This window comes from Macaca mulatta, chromosome 10 (assembly GCF_049350105.2).
Source record: "Macaca mulatta isolate MMU2019108-1 chromosome 10, T2T-MMU8v2.0, whole genome shotgun sequence".
In the NCBI taxonomy this organism is placed as follows: domain Eukaryota; kingdom Metazoa; phylum Chordata; class Mammalia; order Primates; family Cercopithecidae; genus Macaca; species Macaca mulatta.
Genome location: NC_133415.1, coordinates 66,270,798 through 66,288,576, shown reverse-complemented (window position 1 = coordinate 66,288,576; position 17,779 = coordinate 66,270,798). Strand labels below are relative to the sequence as shown.

Genomic DNA, 17,779 nt, shown 5'->3' with positions numbered 1-17,779 from the left:
TCCTGTAACATAGTCCCAGATGGTGTAGGGTAACTATCCCCAGGAACAGGAGAACTATCTTGATTTTGGTTCCCCCAGCCCCACCTCTGCAACCCATGGGCTTTGAGGGGCACCGACTGCCTTGCTGAGCCCAGAGGTAGAACACACAGACCATAATTTTTGTTTTAGGGGTTGGCATATTACGGTTTGAACCAGAGAGGGCATTTGTTGGGGGCCTCTAGGAAAAGACAGCTTTGTGTTTCTTTTGGGGAGAAGGCTGTGGCTTGCAAAAGCGATGCTGCAGCCCAGTTACTTCCACGAAGGAGTTAAGCTGAGGACTGAGCCCATTCACAAAGAAAGACTGAGTCGAGAGAGCTGCCGGGAAATCAAGTTGGAGCCTTGCTCAAGCCACATCTGATCTACCTCTGGACTTTTTGGTAGTATGTGCTAATAACACCTCCTTATTATGTAAACTGATTTACACTGAGTTTTCTGATACTTTCATCATAAACTGTCCAAACTGGCACAGAATTTTGTACCAGGAAGGGGATGCTACAATGAACAAACCTTAAACGTGGATTGGTTAAGAGACATTCAGGCGGAGAGCAGCAAAGATGTCTCTATCAAACTAGGAAGATGGCGGCCGGGCACGGTAGCTCATGCCTGTAATGCACTTTGGGAGACCCAGGTGGGCGGATCACCTGAGATCAGGAGTTCAAGACCAGCCCGGTCAACACGGTGAAACCTTGTCTCTACTAAAAATACAAAAATTACCCAGGCGCGGTGGCGCACACCGGTAATCCCAGCTACTTGGGAGGCTGAGGCAAGAGAATCGCTTGAACCCAGGAGGCAGTGGTTGCGGTGAGCCAAGATCATGCCATTGCATTCCAGCCTGGGCAACAAGAGTGAAACTTCATCACAAAAACAAAACAAAACAAAAAACTAGGAAGATGGTAACCCTCATTTAACAAAATGGCCAGTTTTGCCGGCATGCAGACCTAATGCTTATGGAGCCCATGATATTTTGAGATCTTCCAGGAAATATTCAGGATGTTGGCTACCTCTGGCAGTCTTCATTAAGGTCCTAGGAAACTCAACTTCTGGGAGATGGTGGTCCATTTAAAAGTGGAGAGGGATGAAAATAGTTCTGCTAAGAGAGAGAGTCTTTTTGCCTGGGGCCTGCAATCTGCAGTTGCAGGAAATTGTTGAGCAAGTCCTGCTGTTTGGGAAAGCTGATTTATCTGGCTAAAGTTGGAGCACAGGCAACAAATGAGGCGACTTAAGCAAAAGCCATCTTCTCTTCCTTCTTTCGGGGTGGAGTTGGTGAGGCCGATGAGTGCCGGAGCAGCTCTTTCACCAGTGTGAGGGGAGCCAAGCAAGAATAAAGCCAACACAAGGAGGGAAAGCTGGAGAATCCCCAAGGAATGAAGCTGCGACCCGTTGCCACCTGCAGGCTTTGGATTTCTAGAATGTGTTCTTTACGATTTGAGCCAGTGTGAAGAGTTTCTAGCGAGTTTACACTATTATAGAGTGTGATGAACACTGAAATAAAAGTATGACTAAAGTGTTGGGTGGTTAAGAGAGAAGGTGGGTTAATTAGCTAAGAGAAGCAAGTTGTTGCTTTAGGCATTTAGAATGGAGTGAGTTGGAAAAAACCCACCGCAGTTCTTAATATTAAGCACACTATTTTCATGGAAATTTATTCAACTCATCTGTGGCCATCATTAGGCCTCTCTTGGTCCATCCAGGTAGGAATGGATGTGTGAAGGTGCACCTGCATTTAGCAGACCCCAGGAAATGCTGGATGACGGAAAGAATTCTGCCATCTGTTGCCCCAGTCCCTGGTGGGCTGAGGGAGTTCCCCAGTGTCCATGCACACTGGGAGCAGTCAGGTATCTGCTAATCCTCCTCTCTCCCCACTGCTGTCGCAGGAGATGGACCACATGTCTCCCAGGCTGAGAGCCTTCCTCTCTGAACCCATTGGAGAAAAGGATGTCTGCTGGGTGGATGGCATCAGCCATGAGCTCGCAATCAATTTGGTCACCAAAGGTATCAACAAGGTAATTCATTCTTTCTTACTTCTCTGACTTCTCTTCCTTACCTTTCTTCCCCTAGTCCTGCCAGATGGCAGTTCCTGCCACGTGTCCCTGTGAAGGGCCATCAGAGAGCAAAGCTGCCGCTTGGCGGGGTGCCACATGCTTTCATGCTATTGACCCCACATGCTCAGGCAGCCTCAAGGGCCTGCAGATGATGGGCACATACACACAGAATGGTTTCAGCTCAGAGCAGCTGGGCTGGGCATGATTCACTTGGTGTTCAAACACTCAGGGGTCAACAGAAGTAGGTCAGCCGCCGGGGTCTGAGGCGAACTGTCAGAATGGGTGATTTAAGTGCACTCCACACCCCCATGAAGGGACCCATGGCATCTCGCTTGCCCCTGCCAGGGCACCAGCCTGGCAATAGCAAGTGAAGAAACAGGAGCCTGTGGTCTACACCAGAGTGAGTTATTCTATGATGTCACTCTCAGCCCAAGAATGACCTCAAGGATATCCAGTGGAATTGGAATATCCTTTTCTATGTCATTGTTTGTTGGGTTTTTTTTTTGGGGGGGGGGGTTTGTTTTTGTGTTTTTTTTTTTTTTTTTGAGACGGAGTCTCGCTCTGTCGCCCAGGCTGGAGTGCAGGGGCGTGATCTCGGCTCACTGCAAGCTCTGCCTCCCGGGTTCACGCCATTCTCCTGCCTCAGCCTCCGGAGTAGCTGGGACTACAGGCACCCGCCATCATGCCCGGCTAGTTGTTTTTTTTTTTTTTGTATTTTTAGTAGAGACGGGGTTTCACTGTGTGAGGCGGGATGGGATGGTCTCGATCTCCTGACCTCGTGATCCGCCCGCCTCGGCCTCCCAAGGTGCTGGGATTACAGGCGTGAGCCACCGCGCCCGGCCATCATTGTTTGTTTTTATGGGGCTTTTAAAAAGCTGCTTAGGGCCTCAGGAGAGGAAGAGACAGTCCCAAAGAAAACGCAAAGAGAGTGAGCATAGACAAGGCAGGCTGTGAACTCACAGAACATGGCACGCCCGGTCAGGAGAGGCACCAACTAGAGCTGTTGCTATTCATTCTCCTCTGTGCCCCAGTCAGTCTACCAGGCAGGACAGTGTTACAGAAACACCCAAAGAGGCTGGGAACTACTGCACACATGACCGATGACGAGTTTGGTTTGCATCTAAATCTGAACCATGAGAGCTGTGGTTTTCTGATTACCCCACAGCTCTGCACTAGCTGGTAAATATTCGGAATAACGCCCCAATCTGCGAGCCAGTTTAATGTCCAGTAGATGCTATCGTCAGAAACGGAAGCGCCCTATTGGATAGATTGGATTCTTTCCTTCCAGATGGAGGAGGGAGAACTATTCCCTAGGGAACAAATTTTAAATGAAAAAAATTTGTGTACTTTTATTATTTATTTATTTATTTAAGACAGGGTCTCACTCTGTTGCTCAGGCTGGAGTGCAGTGGTGCCATCTAGGCTGACTGCAACCTCTGCCTCCCAGGCTCAAGCGATCCTCTCACCTCAGCCTCCCATGTAGCTGGGACTACAGGTGTGTGCCACCACGCCTGGTTAATTTTTTGTATTTCTTGTACAGACAGGGTTTTGGCATGTTGCTCGGGTTGGTCTCAAACTCCTGGACTCAAGTGATCCATGCACCTCGGCCTCCCAAAGTGCTAGAATTATAGGTGCGAGCCATCAGGCCCAGCAAAAATTCCTTTTTTAGAAAAAGAAATAATTGTTCTTTTTACTTTCCTGTTGTGATGTAACATACCTAGGAGAATATGTGTTGATAAAAAGGGTACAGATCAATGAATTTTTACACATATATGTACACCCATGTACCCACTACCCAGATCTAGCAATCAGATGTCTCCAAAATTCCAGATGGTTCTCTTGTGCCTCTTCTTGGCCGAGGCTATCCCCTATCCTTAGAGGTAACCACTCTTCTGATGTCGAACACCATTGATTAAACGTGTCCATAATTGTGGGGTTTTGTTGTTGTTGTTCAGCTGTACTCATTATTTTAAAAATGTTTTTATTAAGGTATAATGGACATACATACAGTAAATTTCACCCTTTGTAGTACATAGTTCTACGAGTTTTGACACATGCATGCAGTGATGCAGCTGCTACCATAGTCAAGACACAGAGCAATCCCGTTGCTCAAAATACTCATTCCCTTGTGCTCTTCATATTCACCAGCCTCAGTCCCTGGCAACCACTGGTTTATTTTCTGTCTCTGTAGTGTTGCCTTTTCCAGTTTAAGTCTGTGTGTACGAATAGCTTAACTGTGTTTTAAATGAGGATTATAGGTGGGTGGGTTTTAGAACAAAAAATGAATGAATAATGGAAAAATGTCAGGCATCTGAAAACTTGCCTGTAGAGCCAGGGCTGTGGGGACGGTTTGTCTGTGTGCAGCCGGGTCCCTGGAGATGTGCTCCTCTTGTGTCCATGACCTCCTGGCCAGTGCAGTGAGCACTTTCCTAGAGCTGCTAATTTTAGGCACTGGCACTGGGGCTGTCACCTGCATTCTTTGCTTTGAGGCACCCACACCTGTGATTGAGATGAGGGTCCCTCTCTCCACTTTACCAATGAGGAGACAAGGGCTCCGAGGAGTAGTGCCTTGTCCGCTCCCAGGTGAGGACTGGAGCAACCGTGGATTGTACCATCACAAATTGCACAAGAAGATCCATGGCCAGGTGGTCATGCCCAGCAGGGAGGAGGCTTACACTAAATTTGGCGGTGAGACCCCGTATCAGGGTCTGGAGTCTGGCGGGGCCTGTAGTGAGACCCAGGAGGAGACCCAGATGTGGCCCCTCCAAGATGGGCAAGTGCTTCAGGGTGAGGACCCATCTGAAGTCAGGGCCAGCAATGACAGCATCCCGGGCGGGCAGATCCTGGCAAGACAGGGTTCTCAGATTCAGCCAATAAAGATGCCGGCTCTTGGTGGTTTTTATTTAGTTTTGTTTTTTTTGGTTTTGTTTTTGTTTTGAGACAGTCTCATTGTATTGTCCAGGCTGGGGTGCAGTGATGTGATCTCAGTTCACTGCAACCTCCTCATCCTGGGCGCAACCACCTCAGCTTGCCAAGTAGCTAGGACTAGAGGCATGCACTACCATGCCCAGCTAATTTTTTGTGGTTTTTTGGTTGGTTGTTTGTTTTTGTTTTATTTTTTTGTAGAGACACAGTTTCGCCATGTTGTCCAGGCTGGTCTCAGCTCCTGGGCTCAAGTGATCCTCCCAAAGTGGTGGGATTACAGGCATGAGCCACCACGCCCGGCCTCTTGTATTTTCATACCTTGCCTGCAGGAGACCTAATCCTGGCACAGAGAGGGATATCTTTCTCGGCCTCACGCGACCTCCTGTCTTTGCTGGCTTCTGCCAAGGTGCAGCCATCACCCTCCCCTTCTCCCCGTCCCACCCCAGGCTGGGGCTCAGCCTCAGTTTCTTTGCTGTGCACAAAGCCACCTTGGGTTCCACCCTTGCTTATGACAGCGTTCCTGGCCTCATCCCATGGGCTCTGCTCTCTCAGCCCTTTCTGCACCCTCTCTGTGCACCTGCTGGAATGCAGGCCTGTGGGCCACCCTCACACTTACCTCCCTGGGCTCCTCACTCAGCCATCGGCTCTCTCCAGAGACCCCAGGGTGCTAGATGCCCTGGGGGAGATGAGACACTGCCACCCCCCACCACCACCAATTTATCTGGCTGTCCTGTCACCTCTCTGGGAGCCCCCTTCTCAAATTCTTACCAACCCCTACATCGAGTACCTTCTCCATTCCTCCTCTCGCACAGGTCTTTCAGCTTTTTTTAATGGAAGATGTGGGGTGCTGGGAGGGGACTGTTCTTACTGCCTGTCCCCATTTTCCCCAGAGCTTTGGCTCATGGCATGAACTGGTCTCCGGCTCCTGGTTTAAGTCAGGACTTTCAAAACTATTGATTCTGCCATGGATCTACCTAAGCCTCTTCAGGAGCTTAAAAGCCATATGTGATGGCCTTCTTCTGGGTGTTTTGTATCTGCCCTTCCCAGGGGCAATCGGCTGTGGCCTGAGGATCTAGATCCAGACAGCGGCCGCAGGTGCCTGTGCCCTCGTCCAAACTGAGATGTACTAGAAATATAAAACATACCCTGCAGTGTTAAAGACTGAGCCCGAAAAAGGAACATAAAATAGCTCATCCGTAATTATTTTATTGATTACATGTTGAAATGATAGTGTTTTGGAAATATGAGAGAAAATATGTTATTAGAATGAATTTCACCTGTTTCCTTCCCCTTTTTTACTGTGGCTACTAGGAAAATCAAAATCACATATGTGGCTAACTCACTTATTTCTGCTGGACAGCACTGCTCTAGATGTAAGAGTGAAAGAGCTGTAAGGGAGAAAGGAACTATGGAAACAGAAAATTAATGGTGCACATGGCAATGAGGCTTGCTGTGCCTGGCTCTAGCTCTGTCTTATATTCTCTGTCCCCCCACCCCATCCCTGACCCCTATACTACAGCCAGACTGTCCACGAACCACCCTCCTGCTAACCTGGAGCCTCTCTTGAAACAGGTTTTGATCCCCTTCAAGACCCTACTCACAGCCCACCTCCCCTGGGAAGCCTTCTTTCTGCCACCCCACCCAACAGGGTCCTTTTTCTGAGCAGTTTGGGTTTTTGGTGGGAGCCCCTTGTTGTGACATCCGACAAAAGGTCTACTCTGGCTGGGCATGGTGACTCACGCCTGTAATCCCAGCACTTTGGGAGGCCAAGTCAGGCAGATCACTTGAGGTTAGGAGTTCGAAACCAGCCCGGCCAACGTGGTGAAACCCCGTCTCTACTAAAACTACAGAAATTAACTGGGTGTGATGGCACGTGCCTGTAGTCCCAGCTACTTGGAAAGCTGAGGTGGGAGGATCACTTGAACCTGGGACACAGAGGTTGCAGTGACCTGAGATTGCACCACTGCACTCCAGTCTGGGTGACAGAGGGAGACTCCATCTCAAAATAAAATAAAATAAAATAAAAAAATAAAGGTCGACTCTAGTTTTTCTGCACATGCCCCAAGAGTCCACAAAATGTTAGAGGCACAACTTGCCTCTGCTTTTCTCCCTAAGTTCCTTGGAGGCAGAGGATGGGTCTGTGTTCTTTGTACTTCTCTTCTCCCTGTGAAAACCCCACTTAGGGGTAGGTGAACTTCCAGACATCCCCTGAATGCGGAACTGTGGGGCAGGGCCCTGTGCTTGAGTTCTCCCACAGTGCAGAAGTAAGTTTAGCATCGCAGAGAATCTGGTTTGGTTCAATGCTTTTTGCAGACGCTATAAAGCCATATCCTTGAGCCTAAATCTTCCTCCTAAGAGCTGCCTGGAGGATGAGACTGGAGGAGAAGCAACACTTGGCATTTGCTTCATGTCAAGCACCTCTAAGTGCATTACGTATATTTATCTCATTTAATTGTAAAAAACAATCCTACAAAGTACACTATTTCATTTCCATTTTCCTGATTAGAAAGTGGAGGCACATAGAGACCACATGTGGATTGCTCAAGATCACATGGGGTGAAAGAGATGAAATTTGAATCTGGGCGGATAGGCTGCAGGGTCTGGACACTAAGCCATTGTGCCGTCTGCCCCTGAAACTGAAACTGAGGAAGGTGTTTCTCGCCTGGCTGCTCTTACCTCCTTACCGGCAATGCTCTGCTCTCCCTCGCCCTCACCTCCTTGCCTGCGAGGCTTTGCTGTCCCTCGCCTTCTCCTCTTTACCTGCGAGGCTCTGCTCTCCCTCGCCCTCACCTCCTTACCGGCGTAGCTTGCTCTGCTCTCTCTCGCCCTCACCTCCTTATCAGCGAGGCTCTAGTCTCCCTCCCCCTCACCTCCTTACCTGCAAGGCTCGCTCTGCTGTCTCTCGCCCTCACCTCCTTACCGCGAGGTTCTGCTCCCTCTCGCCCTCACCTCCTTACAGGAGGGGCTCTGCTCTGTCTGGCATGTCTGCCTGCAGCCAATCGTAGCCCCACCTGTAGACTCTCCATGCGCAGGGACTTCCCATCTCCTCCCTCCGTTGCTTCGTGGCCATTGGTGGACAGGAGCGAGACTGAGTTCAGAACCAGAAGGCCCCAGCGTGGCCAGGCCCTGCCTCCATCATGTCCCCAGGTCTCCACAGCGAAGCCTCTGAAGGCTCCAACTCCTTTCTGTCCACTCTGCTGGGTGAGCGGTGAGGCGCTGCGCTCCACTGACTGATGTCTGAGCCCCACAAGGGGCCAGTCACGTAAGTTTGGGGTTTTTCTGCCTAGGGGTGCCAGATCAAATACAAGGTGTGCAGTTAAATTTAAATTTCAGATAAGCAAATAATTTTCTTAGTGTAAAATTAAAAGACAGGGAGGAGGAAGAAGGAGTAAACATTCCCTGAAGTGAGGGTTCACACTAAAGACACAGAGTTTAAGCCGGGCGGGGTAGCTCATGCCTATAATCCCAGCACTTTGGGAGGATCACTTGAGGTCAGGAGTTCAAGACCAGCCTGGCCAACATGGTGAAATCCTGTCTCTACAGAAAATACAAAAATTAGCCAGGCATGGTCATGGTGGCGCATGCCTGTAATCCCAGCTACTTGGGAGGCTGAGGCAGGAGAATCACTTGAACCTGGAAGGTGGAGGTTGCAGTGAGCTGCAATCGTGCCACTGCACTCCAGCCTGGGCAATAGAGCGAGACTCCATCTCAAAAAAGACGGAGAAGAAGGAGGAGGAGGAGGAAGAGGAGGAGGAGGAGGAGGAGGAGGAGAAGAAGAAGAAGAAGAAGAAGAAGAAGAAGAAGAAGAAGAAGAAGAAGAAGAAGAAGAAGAAGAAGAAGAGTTTAAACCTGAAATGACATGAAGACCTAGGCGAAGGAGAAGAAGGAGAAGAAGGAGAAGGAGGAGGAGGAGGAGGAGGAGGAGGAGAGAGTTTAAACCTGAAATGACGTGAAGACCTAGGCGACTGGCGAGAGAGAATCAGAGAAAGTTGTGTCACTGCACCATGGAGTCTTATGGTGATTGAAGTCCGTTCAGCACAGGTGCTCAGGACCTGCGGACTTGGGCAGAGGGCATTGTAAGCAGCTAGAGAACACGAGAGGGCCGAGACAGCTTATCTCTGTTTGACAAGGCCCGGCATTATGGTGAGGACAGAGCATTTTAATGAGTGTGGATCTCAGCCAGCTATTTAATTTTTAGGGCCCACTGTAAAATGAAAATTCGAGACCTCTAGTTCAAATTTATTAGGAGGTGTGGTGGCACGTGCTTGTAGTCCCAGCTACTCGGGAGGCTGAGGTGGGAGGATCATTTAAGCCCAGGAATTTATAGTTGCAAAGAGCTACTGCACGCTACTGAACTCTAGCCTGGGTGATGAGATCCCGTCTCTTAGGAAAAAAAAAAAAAAAGTAGGCTGGGCGCAGTAGCTCATGCCTGTAATCCCAGCACTTTCGGAGGCCGAGGCAGGCAGATCATGAGGTCAGGGGATCGAGACCATCGTGGCTAACATGGTGAAACCCCGTCTCTACTAAAAATACTAGAAATGAACCAAGTGTGGTGGCACACACCCGTATCCCAGCTACTTGGGAGGCTGAGGCAGGAGAGTCGCTTGAACCTGGGAGGCAGAGGTTGCAGTGAGCCAAGATCGTGCCACTGCACTCCAGCCTGGGCGACAGAGGGAGACTCCATTTAAAAAAAAGAAAGAAAGAAAGAAAAGTATTTAATAAAAAAAAAAAAGAAATTTAGTAAAAATTTCAAGATGCCAAGAGCCGAGTGTTAAACCAGGTGGGGAGGGGGCTCTTAGCACCAGGTGCTGTGTGAAAACATGGCTCAGAAGCAAGGGAACCCAACCCTGGCATAGGCTCAAACTGCTGCTGTTTAGCAAGGAGTGGGCACTGCAAACTGGAGGGTAATTCCTCTCCTGCTTGGGGGCTGGCCTCTGGAGGAACCTCACTGTTTGCACTTGGAGTTGAGGGGCATCCTGCCCTTGAGCCCTCATCCTTTATTTTGTTTGTTTGTTTCGAGACAGAGTCTCACTCTGCTGCTCAGGCTGGAGTGCAGTGGCACAATCTCGGCTCACTGCAACCTCCGCCTCCCGGGTTCTCCTGCCCCAGCCTCCCAAGTAGCTGGGATTACAGGCGCCTGCCGCCATACCAGGCTAATTTTTATATTTTTAGTAGAGACGGGGTTTCACTATGTTGGCCAGGCTGGTCTTGAACTCCTGACCTCAGGTGATCTGCCCGCTCAGCCTCCCACAGTGCTGGGATTACAGGCATGAGCCCCTGCGCCTAACTGAGCCCCTCATCTTACTGCTGCAGGAAGGAATGTAATTCCCTGGCTTGGCCATGGCCACGGCCACTGTACAGGGTGGCAGGACAGGGACATCTGCTCAGGGTTTCTGTGTTTCTATGTCACCCCTCCCACCCCAGTAACTGAATTCTGGGGAGCTGTGGCCCAAGGAGGGAAAGGGGCAGCATCTTTTCTCCTTGATTAGGGGGCTTTCTGGAGCCGGGGGAGAAAGCAGGCGGGCATCTGGCAGGGCCGTGATGGGAGCCCACGACTCCAGCTTCCCTGGGGAGCAGGGTGAAGTGCTCAGGGATGCAGGGAAAAGGGAAGTCAACTTTCCCTCCTGGACGATGGAGACAGGAGACAGGAGGGAAAACTGAGGAGGGAGTGTCAGGTGGCCACTTGGCTCCAGAGGCTGCAAGATGGGGGCCTTTCTTCCTGTAGCATTCCTGGAAGGTTTGCCCAGGGTCCACATGTTCCCAGGCATCCTGGCTGCTGAGCCTGTGGGTACGTGGAGGCTCTCACTAACAGGCCAGCTGATGCCGGCAGTGCCACTTCTAAGATGGGCAGGGGATGCATTAGCCTCCAGGCCAGACTGCAGACAGTTGGGACATGCAAGAACAGTGCAGAAGAAAATAGGAGACTTAGTGCCTCTACCTGGGGAATGAGGGGGGTGAGTGCATGTGAGGATCAGGTGGATTAAAACATGTCAGGTGTCTAGCAGCATGTGGCCGACAGAAGTGCTAAAAAGTGCTACTTAGCATTCATCATTATTATTAAGTATTATCATGAACGTTTCTCCTTATGGAGAAAGCTTTGTGTAAACCACTTACTATTAATTATTGTTAATTATTATCAATGTTCTCTCTCCTTGGACACGGCTCTATGTCTCTTGTTTCTGTTACCTTCACCTTGGCATCTCCCACACCTACATCTACTGGCTCAATTAACACTTAATAAATGTTATTTTTCAAAAACATTCATTTAAATACATCTCAGTAAAATGAACCATTCAAAATGGGAGGATACTGATAAAGTAAAATGAGATCACGCCAAGCAACTAAATTGCTTTTTAAAAAAAAAGATTAAAGTAGCAGTTCAAAATCATCACAAAAACCTGGCTTTTTTCTCTTGTCAACAACTGGACCGTGACTAAAAATAAAACCCCCCAAATTCAATGCTTGGGTATATTTTATGACTGGGATTCAGCTTTTATTTAATTTCTCTTCTTAAAAAATATGTTGTTTTTGGTTAAGATGAGCATAACTTAGTTTTACATAACTAAAAGTAAACAGACACCAGTGGGTTTTCCTGGAAAGGGCCCAGAACTCGGGCATGGCTAGACGCTGGTTCTCGTTGGTTCCAGGCTGGAGAGCCCCCAAAATCAGCCCTGAGAGATGGGTGTGTTTTTTTTTTTGAGACGGAGTCTCGCTCTGTCACCCAGGCTGGGGTGCAGTGGCTGGATCTCAGCTCACTGCAAGCTCCGCCTCCCGGGTTCACGCCATTCTCCTGCCTCAGCCTCCCGAGTAGCTGGGACTACAGGCGCCCGCCGCCTCGCCCGGCTAGTTTTTTGTATTTTTTAGTAGAGACGGGGTTTCACCGTGTTAGCCAGGATGGTCTCGATCTCCTGACCTCGTGATCCGCCCGTCTCGGCCTCCCAAAGTGCTGGGATTACAGGCTTGAGCCGCTGCGCCCGGCCGAGATGGGTGTTTAATGTGACCTGAGATCTCCAGCCTCCACCATTTAGTGGCTTGGCTCGTTCCTGGCTACGTGGCCTTGGGAATTCCCTTCCTCCATGTGGTCCTTGTGCCTTGTCAATAATGGTGTAATAAAACTATAAAAAATGAATTAGAAGCCTCGGGGGCAAGTATTAATAGCTAGAAAGCTTGAGAATGCCACAGAAATATAAATCATGGTGCATTGAGTGTGTATCTTCCATGTATTTTTCATCCACAGAGACTCAGGAAGGGGAAGGTGGACAAGGTTTAGCATGTTTTAAACCTTCTATGCTCCTCCTGCAGGGCTATGGCTCCCAGTATGAGAGAGGAATTTACATTTTTTGAATGCCTTCCCATTTAATTCACTTAATTTAATTTGCAGAGCACACCATGTGCCTTAGGAAGGTGCAGAAACTGAGATCCAGGTTCTGTGGGTTCTTACTTCAGGTTACATGTGTTGCCTGAGATCACACAGGTGGTTTGTAAAAACAAATCGATGCTAAGATGCCATTCATCTGTCAGCCCCATGTGCAGTGGTTCTCAGCCCAGGGAGATTTTGCCCCCAAGGGGACGTTTGGCAATGTTTGGAGATGGTTATGATTGTCACTGCTTGGGTGGGGGAGGGAGGGTGTCACTGACATGGGTAGAGATCGGGGTGCTGCTGAACATCCTGCAATGCACAGGACAGCCCCCCCTAACATTTCAAGCATTGTCCAAAATACGAATAGTGCCGAGGTTTAGAAACCCTGTGCTATGGGCGCAGTGGCTCATGCCTGTAATCCCAGCACTTTGGGAGGCCAAGGCAAGTGGATCATCTGAGGTCAGGAGTTCGAGACCAGCCTGGCCAACATAGCAAAACCCTGTCTCTACTAAAAATATGAAAATTAGCTGGGCATGGTGGCGGGCACCTGTAATCCCAGCTACTTGGGAGGCTGAGGCAGGAGAATCGCTTGAAACCGGAAGGCAGAGGTTGCAGTGAGCTGAGATGGCGCCATTGCATTCCAGCCTGGTGACAGAGCAAGACTCTGTCTTAAAAAAGAAAAGAAAAGAAAAGAAAAGAAAAGAAAAGAAAAGAAAAGAAAAGAAAAGAAACCCCGCACTAAACAATTGCAGAAGTAGTGGGGCGGGAACATCTCTTACTCTGTCTGGGCTGTGTATGTGTTTCTAAGAGAAATGCTTCACTGGAGGTCTGAGTGTGCTAGGCCCCGGTTACTCAAACTGTTGTCCCTGGATCAGCAGCAGCCTGGAGCATGTTAGAAACGCAGGCCTCTCCCTGGACTTAGACTTCCAGAGCCTGCATTTTAACAAGCTCCCACATGATTCATGTGCTTGTTAAAGTTCGAGGAGGGCAGGGTCTGATTCATTCCAGGCTGAACGGCCCGCAAACCAGCCCTGAGAGATGGGCATTTAACTTGTCCTTAGCTCTCACCGGGGCTAAGACCCATGCCAGGGCTTCAGGGACTGACAGGCTCCCTTGAATCTGCCCTGCTCCCCCTCCTTTGATTGTCACGTGAGCCCTGGTGGTTGGGGAGGAAGAGCGCATCTGAACTGGCTTATGCTAACCTTTCCCGCTTTCCTCCCTGCCTCATCCCCTCCCCAGGCCTACATCCTGCTGGGACAATTCCTTCTGATGCACAAGAATGAAGCCGAGTTTCAGAGGTGGCTCATCTGCTGTTGTGGTGCCACTGAGTGTGAGGCCCAGCAGAGTTCTAACTGCCTCAAGGAGTGGTGCGCCTGCTTCCTGTAGACACAAACCTCATCGCTGCCCCCCACCCCCTGGGGAAAATGACGCCCTCTCCACCTATGCCCAGGCTCTGAGTCCTCATTTGTGTTTTTAATTGTAATGATACACTCCCATTATAAACAGTGGGTCAAGAACAGAACACAGGACAAATGCAAGAGATATGACTCCCAAACCCACCACCCAGAAACCGTAGTCACACCCTTTAGATGAATATCGTGTCAAATATCTTTCAGCAAAAAATCTGTATGAAAAAATGGATAATTTTATTTAAAAACAGGAATTGAATTTTAAGTCAGTGTATTAGTGATCTATTGCTGCATAACAAATAATCCCAACATATAGCAGCTTCTCAAAACAAACAATGATGCTATCTCACAGGGTTTCTGAGGGTCAGGAACCTGAGAGTTGTCAGGAACCTGCCAGCTGGTTCTGTCTCAGGGTCTCTCATGAGGTTACTCACTGTTGGCCCAGCAGCAGTCTGAAGGCTGGACCAGGGCTGGAAGACCCACCTCCAAGATGGCTGCCTCGCATGGCTGCTGGCAAGATATCTTGGTTCCTCACCACGTGGGCCTTCCCATCGGGCTGCTCGTGGCATGGCATCTGGCTTCCCCCAAAGCTGGTAACTTAAGAGAGAGAGAGAGAGAGCAAGCAGGAAGCCACGGTGCCTTTTATGACCTTGTCTCTGACACATGCAGTATACTCACTTCTGCCTTATTCTATTTGTTAGAAACAAGTCACTAAGTCCTCAAGGGAGGATAATGAAACATTCTTCAAATAATATGCATGCACATTTTTAAAATCACAGTTTCTTGAGGCCTCATTTACATATAGTAAAACTTACCCTTTTCAGGTGTGCATTCTATAAATTTTGACAAATTCACCACCATAATCAAGATGTAAGACACTGTCATTACCCCAGGAAGTTCCCTCGTGCCTCTCTGTAGTCATCGCTTCTCCCTTCCCAGCCCCTGGCAACCATGAATCTGTTTTCCATCCTTACAGCTTAGATTTTTCCAGGAAGTCATATAAATGGAATCGTATAATATGTAACCTTTTCAGGTGGGCTTCTCTCACTTAGCATAATTCATCTGAGATTAGTCTATTATATAGGCTTTTTAAACTCAAAAAAGGTTTATTAGATGCTATCGGTGCCCGGCCCACATCCTTTTGGTATTTGTGTTCTGGTAGAGTCCAGTGACTTCCCCTAGCAAACACCTGAATGTCTTCTGCCTGAGGGTCTCTCTGGCTACAAAAGCGGGATCAGCCCACACATAGGGCAGAGGGAAAGTGGCAAGCAGTTGATGCCCAGTAGAGCCCACAGTGATGGGTGAACAATGATGGATAAATGTGCTAGCTTACCCTGCAGATAGGACAAACTCTGAGACAGTCTGTTTGAGCTCCCTAGTGGTATTGAGCCCTAGTTTCCCACAGTGGTCACCTGCTCTTGAACAGCTCATACTTCTTTCCTTCCTTGTCTTATTTCCCCACTCCACTACCAGTGTTTCCTGGGATCATCCCCCTACTCCTACTCCCTAGAAAATACTCAAATTTTAGATTCAGGTTCTGTTTCTGGGAGAACCCAACCTAAGACAAAAGTGTTGGAATTTAGTTTTATTTTAATGAGAGAAAAAATTGAAACTGAAAGAATTGTTGAAATTTGATGAATTTTTTCTTCATCTCTGAGTGTAGTCATAAATTATTCAATTTCCTTCGAATTTCAGAATAATATTGAGGAAAACAGAGGTTCATATCATTAGGTTTATTTTAAACTCTGGTTTTCAGTGAAAGATCACGTGATGGCTAATACTGAGTGTCAACTTGATTGGACTGAAGGGTGCAAAGTATTGATCCTGTGTGTGTCTGTGAGGGCATTGCCAAAGGAAATGAACATTTGAGTCAGTGGGCTGGGAAAGGCAGGCCCACCCTTAATTTGAGTGGACACCATCTAATCAGCTGCCAGTGAGGCTAGAATATAAAGCAGGCAGAAAAATGTGAAAAGACTAGATTGGCCTAGCCTCCCAGCCTACATCCCATGCTGGCTTCATGCCCTCGAACATCGGATTCCAAGTTCTTCAGTTTTGGGACTCAGACTGGCTCTCCTTGCTCCTCAGCTTGCAGACAGTCTATTGTGGGACCTTGTGATGATATGAGTTAATAAACTCCCCTTTCTGTCCCTCTAGAGAACGCTGACTAATACAGCTGGTATGAATTCCTGCTATAAAAGTAAAAAGAAATTGATATTCATGATTCTTCTCTACTTTCCTCCTACTTTTATTGGCTTTATTATTACTTTTAATTTGTCAAGGTTTATAGCATTTACATTCTTCCCACAATTGTTTAGTCCTAGTTGTATATCTAAGAGCTTATCACCAATCCTTGTTAGTATCCTTATTTTAAAGATCATATCTTTGTCATTCCTGAATTATTTATTTTGATAATGTCTTTATTGGTTGACTTGCATCAGTGTATCTATCTGTCAGAATAGGCCAGGTTCTGCTTCTGTAACAAACTTTCCCCACGTCTCAGTGATTTATCCAACACAGGTTGACTTCTCTCTCATGCTATGTGTCCAGTACATGTCATCAGGGAGCTCTGTCTCTTGTAGTCACTCTGAGGCTTTGGTTAATGGAGATACCCTCTCAACACACACTTCCATGATTACCACGGTGGTGGGAAGGAGCCATGCTGAATGACATACTTACTGTCTGTAAAAGCCTCTGTCTCAAAGTAATACATTCTATTTGCACTCACATTTCATTGACCAAAGGAAATCATATGGCCACACCTAACTCCAAAGGGTCAAGGTCCCTTCTGAATGCAGGAGAAGGCGGAACATTTAGTGGCAGCACTAATCAAGATCACTGTCATCAATTAAGTTTATAACTTTTTTGCTTGCTAATGTTTTCTTGAAAAAACAGAAACCAACCAAAGGTTATTATTTTTCTCCTGAAAGCCTTGCAGGTGTTATGTTTAAGGTGATAAATATTTCCTAAATTTGTAAAGTGACTGGAATATTTCTACTGGAGTCTGTTAGCTCTTTCTAGCTCTGCTTTTCTTGCTCTCTCCAAGGAGAAACCAAAGAATCAAGAATTCCAGGAGAGCCAGTGTGGCCCAAAGATTAAAATAGCTTCATCTTCTGAGAGCTCTGGGTCTCAACAGCCAGAAGCTTTCCTTTGCTACTTCTTGCATGGCCCACCCTTGGACTAATTCTTCACTGAAATAGTCATGGTATTTAGAGGTCACTAATTTTCTAAGACATAAGCTGGATGGCTCCAGGGAAAGGAAAGAGAGAGGTACCTTCATCTCTCAGTCTATTTCCACATGCCTCCAACATTGCTGAAATTCATCCTTCTAGCCGAGCTGATGTCCAGGATCACGTAGGAGGACCAGGGAGCTGAGAAACCTGGAAGAGATGGGGCCCCCAAGACTGAAAAGCCTTTATAAGATGGACCCTATCACAGATATTGAAGACGAGTAGCTGTTCCCTATTTAGTGTAAACATCTTCCCAAAGGCACTAGGAACTTTCCCCATCAGTCTTTCATTCCCTGTGTTGATTTTTGTCATCTTTGTAGATAATTATTGGTCTAAATTCTTCCCTTCTCCCTGCATTCCCCATGTTTGTCATGTGACTTTGCAGTTCCTCCCACTAGAGGTAGAGTGTAACTCCCAGCTCCTTGACTTAGACTTGGCCATATGACTTGCTTTGGACAATGGTATGTGGCCAAAGTGGAAGTGTGCCAGTTCTGAGCCCCATCACTCATTTCTACTTGCTCTCTTGTGCCTCCAAGAGGAGAGCTACTCCCTTGTATAACTGCTGCCCCTTCAGCCTGGGCTTCGGAATGAAACCAGGTGAAGCTGACCGGAGCCAACCTGCTGCCGGGACCCAAGTCCAGCCAGCCCTGCAGCTTGATGCAAAGCCGCCCAACTGAGCCCAGCCTCCATCAGCCAACCCTCAGCCAACTCATAGGTTTGCGAAGGAGAACAAAGGATTGCTATTTAAAGCCAGTGATGTTTGGGACAGTTGGTTATGCA

The 17,779-nt window shown here is 48.0% G+C and overlaps 1 protein-coding gene across 2 annotated transcripts; it reads left to right on the top strand.

The window, feature by feature from the left end:
- The first annotated feature begins 1,910 nt into the window (after window positions 1-1,910).
- Window positions 1,911-13,890, top strand: BANF2 (BANF family member 2). Of its 2 annotated transcripts, none has more exons than XM_015149508.3 (2): window positions 1,911-2,039; window positions 13,603-13,890. In XM_015149508.3, the coding sequence occupies exons 1-2, from the start codon at window positions 1,914-1,916 to the stop codon at window positions 13,747-13,749; spliced, it is 273 nt and encodes a 90-aa protein (XP_015004994.1). In that variant the 5' UTR covers window positions 1,911-1,913; the 3' UTR covers window positions 13,750-13,890. The 2 variants fall into 2 exon arrangements, 1 of the variants encoding a protein (XP_015004994.1); XR_013399738.1 differs by lacking the exon at window positions 1,911-2,039 and adding an exon at window positions 8,129-8,265 and having other exon boundaries at window positions 13,603-13,720.
- The last annotated feature ends 3,889 nt before the right edge of the window (window positions 13,891-17,779 follow it).